General features: G+C 43.8%; 1 protein-coding gene across 1 annotated transcript in view; it reads left to right on the plus strand.

Moving 5' to 3' along the window:
- Positions 1 to 9,337, plus strand: part of LOC143276851 (structural maintenance of chromosomes flexible hinge domain-containing protein 1-like) — a 60,450-nt gene that overhangs the window by 43,003 nt on the left and 8,110 nt on the right. Inside the window, exons 25-28 of the mRNA XM_076581507.1 lie at positions 497 to 631; positions 3,413 to 3,575; positions 6,524 to 6,591; positions 8,983 to 9,128. Of these exons, the coding sequence (XP_076437622.1) occupies positions 497 to 631; positions 3,413 to 3,575; positions 6,524 to 6,591; positions 8,983 to 9,128 (512 nt within the window). The remainder of the gene's footprint in view (positions 1 to 496; positions 632 to 3,412; positions 3,576 to 6,523; positions 6,592 to 8,982; positions 9,129 to 9,337) is intronic.

Below are 9,337 nucleotides of genomic sequence, written 5' to 3' on the forward strand. Positions count from 1 at the left end.
TTCCGATCTCGCAGGTCAACATATGTGCAGACCTGCTTTGTGCCTGAACCCCCTTCGTGTGTATACACAAGCAGAAGATCAAATACGCACGTTAAAGATCCTGTAATCCATGTCAGCGTTTGGTGGGTTATGGAAACAAGAACATACCCAGCATGCACTTCGCCGAAAGCAGAGTATGCTGCATACATGGTGGGGTAAAAAACGGTCATACATGTAAAAGCCCACTCATTTACATACAAGTGAATGTGGGAGTTGCAGCCCACGAATGCAGAAGAAGAGGCACAAACATAGACATTACAAACTTGGGAACAGATGATCAAACTGAATATAAAAAACAAAAAAGAAGACTGAAATGAATGGGTGAAATGTCTACAAACCCCGTTTCCATTCAACAAAACTATAACAATGGACTGTTAATCATTATTCTTATCCTCCTCATCATCATCATCACCATGACGATACCCCCCACCCCCACCCCCACCCTCCCCCTGCGCAGGTGGTGGACGCCCCAGGTGTGCCCATGTGCACGGTGAACACCAGCAACACGGGTGTGGCCACGCTGACCACCGCGCCCATCTGTCTGAAGAAACTGACCGCCACCACCTGTCTGACCGCCAGGTTTGAGCTGCAGGTAATTCACTGTGTTGCCGGGTAACTGGCTGTGTTGGTCGGTAACCGATTGCGTCGATTGGTAACTGGCTGTGTTGGTCGGTAACCGATTGCGTCGATTGGTAACTGACGGTGTTGCCAGGTAACTGACTGTGTTGGTTGGTAACTTACTGTGTTCCCGGGTAACTGACTGTGTTGGTTGGTAACTGACTGTGTTGCCAGGTAACTGACTGTGTTGCCAGGTAACTGACTGTGTTGCCGGGTAACTGACTGTGTTGCCGGGTAACTGACTGTGTTGCCGGGTAACTGACTGTGATGCCAGGTAACTGGCTATGTTGCCAGGTAACTGACTGTTGCCAGGTAATTCACTGTGCTGCCGGGTAACTGGCTGTGCTGCCGGGTAACTGGCTGTGTTGCCGGGTAACTGACTGTGTTGGTTTGTAACCGATTGCGTCGATTGGTAACTGACAGTGTTGCCAGTTACTGATTGTATAGCCAGGTAACTGATTGTTGGATGTGGAGTGATGGTCTAGAGTAACGCATCCGCCTAGGAAGCGAGAGAATCTGAGTGTGTTGGTTTGAATCATGGCTCAGCCGCCGATATTTTCTCCCCCTCCACTAGAACTTGAGTGGTGGTCTGGACACTGGTCATTCGGATGAGACGATAAACAGAGGTCCCGTGTGCAGTATGAACATAAAAGAACCCACGGCAGCAAAAAGGTTGTTTCTGGCAAAATTCTGTAGAAAAATCCGCAAAAAGGTTGTTCCTGGCAAAATTCTGTAGAAAAATCCACTTCGATAGGAAAAACAAATAAAACCGCATGCAGGAAAAAATGCAATAAAAATGAGTGGCACTGTAGTATAGCGACGCGCTCTCCCTGGGGAGAGCAGCCCGAATTTCACACAGAGAAATCTGTTGTGATAAAAAGAAATACAAATACAACAAGTACAAATATTGGTTTGAGGTATTTGACTGTATTGTTAGGTAACTGATTGTGTTGCTTGGTTCTGAGCGTATTGCCAGGTAGGTATCTGAGTGTATTGCCAGGTAAGTGACTTGTGTTGCCAGGTAACTGATACCTAACTGATTGTATTGCTTGGTAACTGGTTGCAATACCAGGTTTGAGCTCCAGGTAACTGACTGTATCAGCAGGTAACTGGCTGTCTTGCCAGGTTTGAGCTCCAGGTAATTGACTGCATCGTCAGGTAACCGATTGCATTGCCAGGTGCTCCAGGTAACTGACTGCATTGTCAAGTAACCGATTGCATTGCCAGGTGCTCCAGGTAACTGACTGCATTGTCAAGTAACTGATTGTAATGCCAGGTTTGAGCTCCAGGTAACTGACTGCATCGTCAAGTAACTGATTGTAATGCCAGGTTTGAGCTCCAGGTAACTGACTGCATCGTCAAGTAACTGATTGTAATGCCAGGTTTGAGCTCCAGGTCACTGACTGCATCATCAAGTAACTGATTGTAATGCCAGGTTTGAGCTCCAGGTAACTGACTGCATCATCAAGTAACTGATTGTAATGCCAGGTTTGAGCTCCAGGTAACTGACTGCATCGTCAAGTAACTGATTGTAATGCCAGGTTTGAGCTCCAGGTAACTGACTGCATTGTCAAGTAACTGATTGTAATGCCAGGTTTGAGCTCCAGGTCACTGACTGCATCGTCAGGTAACCGATTGCATTGCCAGGTTTGAAGTATAGGTAACTGCTTATATTCCAGGTTTGAGCTGCAGGTAACTGGTTGTAAAGTTAGGTTCTAGATAGAAGCTAACAGATTGTATTGAATATCAGGTAACTGCTTGTATTCCAGGTTTGAGCTGCAGGTAACTGGTTGTAAAGCTAGGTTGTAGATAGAAGCTAACAGATTGTATTGAATATCAGGTAACTGCTTGTGTTCCCTGGTTTGAGCTGCAGGTATCTGGTTGTAAAGCTAGGTTCTAGATAGAAGCTGACAGATTGTATTGAATATCAGGTAACTGCTTGTATTCCAGGTTTGAGCTGCAGGTATCTGGTTGTAAAGCTAAGTTCTAGGTAGAAGCTAACAGATTGTATTGAATATCAGGTAACTGCTTGTATTCCAGGTTTGAGCTGCAGGTATCTGGTTGTAAAGCTAGGTTGTAGATAGAAGCTGACAGATTGTATTGAATATCAGGTAACTGCTTGTATTCCCTGGTTTGAGCTGCAGGTATCTGGTTGTAAAGCTAGGTTCTAGATAGAAGCTGACAGATTGTATTGAATATAATAATAATAATAATGGATACTTATATAGCACACTATCCAGAAATCTGCTCTAGGTGCTTTACAAAAACGCTTTTGTTAACATAAAACATTATATCTATGTTACATACACACACTAGAATGTGACTACACACACACACGCACACGCTGCATACATACATTTTAACTTACATGTGTATCTAACAGCTACCCTAACACATACACACACATAGGCGGGCACAAACTTACATAAACACACGCACACACAATACACATTCATATACATGCATGTAGTTATGTACACATGCATATGTATACACACATAGTCAAGCACAGCTGACGCAAAGGAAGTGGACCTGCCACAATTGAACTTACTGCTGAGGGAAAAGGTGAGTTTTGAGACGAGATTTAAAAGATGCGAGGGAATCAGAATGACAGAGGTTATCAGGTAACTGCTTGCGTTCCCTTGTTTGAGCTGCAGCAAGTAACTGTGAGTCGAATGTCCAACCCATTCCGCCATGGTTGCCTCCTATGGGGCGGGGCCTTTAACCCTTGATTTGTACGTTTTTCTGTCACCAGAACCAGAAGGGTGTGCCGACGGTGGAGAGAAAGCTGTGGGTTCAGCCCAGCGGTCGTGCCAGCGTTCTCCAGGTGTTTCGCAAGAGCGGCGGTGCGGAACTCGTCCAGGTGACTGACGACATGGAAATCACCTCGACCGTCGGCGACGTCATCACTGGACTGAGTGAGTTGGTGTGTCAGGGTGTGGGGGGGTGGGGGGGGGGTTGGGTTGAGGGGGTGGGGGATTCTTCTTTCTTTCTTTCTTTCTCGTTGTGTTTGTTCTTCTGTCTTCTTGATCTTGTACTTCTTTGTGTTCTTGTTCTTCTCCTGCTTCTTCTTTTCTTTTTTTTTCTTTCTTTTTTTTTAATTAATTTTTTGTATTTTGTATTTGTATTTCTTTTTATCACGTCAGATTTCTCTGTGTGAAATTCGGGCTGCTCTCCCCAGGGAGAGCGCGTCGCTACACTACAGCGCCACCCATTTTTTTGAATTTTTTCCTGCGTGTAGTTTTATTTGTTTTTCCTATCAAAGTGGATTTTTCTACAGAATTTTTCCAGGAACAACCCTTTTGTTGCCGTGGGTTCTTTTACGTGCGCTAAGTGCGTGCTGCACACGGGACCTTGGTTTATCGTTTTTGTTTTTCTTTCCATTACACGACCAACATCGACTTGTTGATGACTCTGTCATGGTTCATGCATGCTGGGTATTTTCGTGTCTCCATAACCCACCGAACACTGATATGGGTTACAGGGTCTTAAACGTGGGTATTTGATCTTCTGCGTGCGTACACACACGGTAGAGAGTTCAGGCACTAGCAGGTCTGCACGTATGTTGACCTGGGAGATCGGAAAAATCTCCACCCTTTACCCCACCAGGCGCCGTTACCGTGATTCGAACCCGGGACCCTCAGATTGAAAGTCCAACGCTTTAACCACTCGGCTACTGTGCCTGTCTTGTCTTCTTTCTTCTTCTTTCTTCTTCTTCTTCTTCTACTTCCTCTTCTACTTCTTCTTCTTCTTCTTCTACTTCTTTCTTCTTCTTCTTTCTTCTTCTTCTTCTTCTACTTCTTCTTCTTCTTCTACTTCTACTTCTTTCTTCTTCTTCTTTCTTCTTCTTCTTCTTCTTCTTCTTCTTTCTTCTTCTTTCTTCTTCTTCTTCTTCTTCTTCTACTTCTACTTCTTCTTCTACTTCTACTTCTTCTTCTACTTCTTCTACTTCTTCTTCTACTTCTTCTTCTTCTTACTTCTTCTTCTTCTACTTCTACTTCTACTTCTTCTTCTTCTACTTCTTCTTCTTCTACTCATGATGATGATGGTGATGATGATGATGATACCATGGTGATGATGATGATGATGGTGGTGGTGATGATGATGGTGGTGGTGGTGATGATGATGATGATGATGATGGTCATGATGATGATGGTGATTATGATGATACCATGGTGATGATGATGATGATGGTGGTGATGATGATGATGATGGTGGTGATGATGATTTTTCACATAAAATCTGCATTTCTTCTGCAGGTGAGCACAAATGTTCATGCGCAACCTTTGACAAATATTTGCCCTTTGAGTGTTGTCTATTCTTTCCAGTGGCGAATGCCCACACATATTGACATAATTATTAGGATGAACTTTATCCAGTGTAATTATGTTTTGAAGAGCATGACCCTGACATCACAGTGGCTCTGAACTTCCTGTGCCTCGTATAAACCTGTGTGGACCCAGATGTCTTAACTCACTCAGTACGGCCAGTCCTCTTTTCTCCTCTACACAGTCCCCTCGGATGTCCAGATGTTAGCTTCCGTCGTCAGAATTGTGGTATTCTTTGTCAACATTCACCTCTTCAGTATAAGAGCCTTCCGCTTGCAATATTTTGATGATGGTAATCAGGGTGAAACGCTGTTAACGTCGTCTCTTTCGCCGTTCTTATGGAGAGAGTTAATAACATGTGTATGAAGAGAGTCACCACTCTATTGTTTGGTAATCATTTACTCTCCTGACCTCATTGTTCTTTCATTTCAAGTCAAAACAAGAGAGGCAAGCCCTTCAAGACTCACTTGTGAGGTCAAAGTGCCAAGTTTAGAGAATACAAAAAATATAAATATAACTGTAAATGCAGTTTGCATATAATTAGGCTTCTTTTTTTAAATTTTTTGGTGCCCATTCCAGAGGTGCAATATTGTTAACAAGATGACTGGAAAGAACTGAATTTTTCCTATTTTTATGCCAAATGTGGTGTCAACTGACAAAGTATTTGCAGAGAAAATGTCAGTGTTAAAGTTTACCACGGACACACACACACACACACACAGACAACCGAACACCGGGTTAAAACATAGACTCACTTTGTTTACACAAGTGAGTCAAAAAACCATGGCGTCAACGAAGTGTTTGTTGTGTATTGTCCGTATATTCTGTTTAGCATATCCAGGATAAAAAGACTATGCCAGTCCTGAATTGAAGCTAATTTGTATTTGTACATTTCTTTCTGTAATTTTTGCTGCTGTGTGCACACGTCAAATGATTTGTTTGACAAGGACAAACCTGTAGCTTCCGGTTTTTTTTGGAGGAAGTGTATGGGCTTGTTCCAGTGTACCTTTTTCTCTTCTTCTTCTTCTTCTTCTTCTGCGTTCGTGGGCTTCAACTCCCACGTTCACTCATATATACGCAAGTGGGCTTTTTACGTGTATGACCGTTTTTACCCCACCACGTAGGCAGCCATACTCCGCTTTCGGGGGTGTGCATGCTGGGTATGTTCTTGTTTCCATAACCCACCGAACGCTGACATGGATTACAGGATCTTTAACGTGCGTATTTGAACTTATGCTTGCGAATACACATGAAGGGGGTTCAGGCACTGGCAGGCCTGCACATATGTTGACCTGGGAGATGGTAAAAATCTCCACCCTTTACCCACCAGGCGCCGTCATTGTGATTCAAACCCGGGACCCTCAGATCGAAAGTCCAACGCTTCAACCATTCGGCTATGGCGCCCGTCTGTACCTTTTTCATTTACCTGTGTGCTAGCTGAGTTGGTAGCGCAAGCAGCATTGACCTGGAGATGCGTACCTTGTGTGTGAAGAGCGTGACCACTCTGTGTGTTGTCTGTTAACGTCGGTCTTCCTCAGGTTTCAAGTTGTTGGACGAGGCGGACCGTGAGATCACAGTCACCGACAAGATCGCCGGCAAAGTGAAGGTTGGTTCCGGAGTCTGGTACTGTGACTAGAGACAGGGAGGCGGTTCTCTCAGAAGTGGTTATATATATATTTTTTGTGTGTGTGTGTGGGGGGGGGGGGGGGGGGCCTCCAACCTCCTATTTTTTCCCCACTTAAATTTTTTTTTTTTTTTTTTTAAAGTTTTCTTTTAGGGTCCTTCATCATATTTTTTCCCCTTTTCTTTTTTTTTTTCCTTTCTATTCTTCTTTTGGGTTTTGGGGTTGTTTTTTTTTTACATCTTCAATTGCATGGAAAGTACAACATGACATCAGAAGACAAAATTTGAGCCAGATATCAGGCGTACATCAGTCAAAGTTATCTTTGTGTTTTTCTTCAGATGGACAATTTTCAATTCATTCAGTGTTTTAGGGGTGTTTACCAATGTCTGCTGTATGTTGTTTTGGGCACTGTGTCTCTTACATTCACGGTGTGTGTGTGTGTGTGTGTGTGTGTGAATGCACCTGTTCAGGACTCACAATGAAAATATAGGGAAATATTTTCATCTAATATGTAAATTGTTTCTTCTTCTCTCAGAGTTTATTCAGAGTCAGGGTTGTCTGGAAAAATTGAGAGAGTACAGAGCTGGGAACGTCTTTGAAAAATAAGAGAACCATTGTCATGGCTTGAAAAGTCTTTTTGTGTGTGTGGGGTGGGGGGGGGGGATGAGAGAACCATTTCCAGGGCTGGAAAAGTCTTTGGGGGGGTGGGGGGGGACCATTTCCAGAGCATGAAATTCTTGGAAGGATAACAACCATTTCCTGGGCTGGAAAATTCTTGGAGTGGGGGAGGGGGTGGGGGGGGGGTACCATTTCCGGAGCTGGAAATTCTTGGAAGGATATTATTAGAACCATTTCCTGGGCTGGAATTTTTTTTATAAAGAATGTTTTGCCCTACAGAGTCTGGACAAATCTTGGACTTTTATCAAAACTCAATTCTTTTTTTTTTTTGCTGCCTCATCATCTGCACCGTTTCAGTGGCATTACTCCCATGCTGCTCATTTAGATTCCCCCATACACGGCCACACCCGGGTTCGTCCTTCGCAGTTCCAGCGTCGGGAGTCCACAGGGAACCATTGATGTTAGGTCGCCAGGAGGCCACACACCAGAAGAGACCCTGCACTGCTGCTGAGTCACTTCGGTGGTGTTCAGTGGTGCCTTTTCTGTTTTTTTAACGTACTTAGGACACCACCTGCTAAGGCCCCTACTAATGACAATAATGGCTTAGTCGCGGAGCCAGACTGAGTGAGCGTCCCTCCCAGAGTGGAGACCGCCACCACGTCCCTCAAACAACAGCCCCCCATGAATCTGCCGACACAAAACTCATTCTTACTGAGGGTGGTTTTTTTCTTTCTTTTTTTTTCTTTTCGTGCGCAGGACATTTGAGGTGCATGCTGGCAGTTTTTGCTTCTGTATGCCTGTTTTGTAATATGTATGAATAATTATGCTCAGGTGGTGGGGGTTTTGGGGGTTTTTTTTTTAATCCTTTGACCAAAAATCGATGGAATGGTCAATTTCAGAGACGTGTCCCAGGTTTATGTGCATGAATGTGTCTGTAAAAAAAAAAAATTGGTGGAATGGTCAATGTCATAGGTACTAGGTATGTCCCAGTTTTCCTTGGCTCAGTTAAGCAAGTGCAAAATTTGGATGCGGCTGTCAGTTTTTTCCTGACATCAGTCTCCAACAATGAACCCCAATAACAAATGATAAAATGATGTTAACTTATTTTTCCACATGCCTTGATTCAGTAAATGAAAAGTTGTATGCTTTTTCTTGTATGGGTGATTTATTCCATAATTGCTATTGATTACCATGATATAGTTATGGAATGCTGGGTTTATGACTTCCATCTGTTATTGTTAATGTTGACTGTATTCAGATTAAAAAAAAAAAAATCTTTTTATGTATTTTTTTTTCTTTTCCATCTATTCTGAATTGTCGTATTAACTCACTCAGTACGGCCAGTCCTCTCTTCTCCTCTACACAGACCCCTCGGATGTCCAGTGGGTGTCTGAATGAGCCAACCATTAGCTTCCGTCGTCAGAACTGTGGTATTCTTTGTCAACATTCACCTCTTCAGTATAAGAGCCTTCCGCTTGCAATATTTTGATGACGGTAATTGGGATGAAACGCTGTTAACGTCGTCTCTTTCGCCGTTCGTATGGAGAGAGTTAAATTTATATACAAAATAAAACGGTGGTCAACCCAAGAAAGTCCGGGAAAACACACACACACACACAAAAAGAAAAAAAAAGAAAAGAAAAAAGGTATGTCCCAGTTTTATGAAGAAGAAGAAGAACTTCGCAGCTGTTGCACCTGTCAAGTTAACCACTGGGCCACTGCTGCACTGTGTGTGTGTGTGTGTGTGTGTCACAGGTGAACTGGGTCCCCAGGCCGGGTTCGGATCTGCTGCTGAAAGGACTGCTGCCGGACATCAAGGTGCCGACGTCGGTCAGCGACACCAAGTACTGTCTGGTGTCCTTCCTGGACGGCACTGCCACGGAGTGTCACTTCTCTGTCAGGTGGGGAGGGTGTGGGGGTGGTGGTGGTGGTGGTGCTGGTGTTTGATTTTGTTGCTTTTGTTGTGTTTGTTGTTAATGTGGTGCTGGTGCTGGTGTTTGATTTTGTTGCTTTTGTTGTGTTTGTTGTTAATGTGGTGGCGGTGGTGGTGGTTGTTCCTGTTTGATTCTGTTGTTGTTGTGTATATTGTTAATGCGGTGGTGGTGGTGGT

The sequence above is a fragment of the Babylonia areolata genome, chromosome 33 (assembly GCF_041734735.1).
Source record: "Babylonia areolata isolate BAREFJ2019XMU chromosome 33, ASM4173473v1, whole genome shotgun sequence".
In the NCBI taxonomy this organism is placed as follows: Eukaryota; Metazoa; Mollusca; class Gastropoda; order Neogastropoda; family Buccinidae; genus Babylonia; species Babylonia areolata.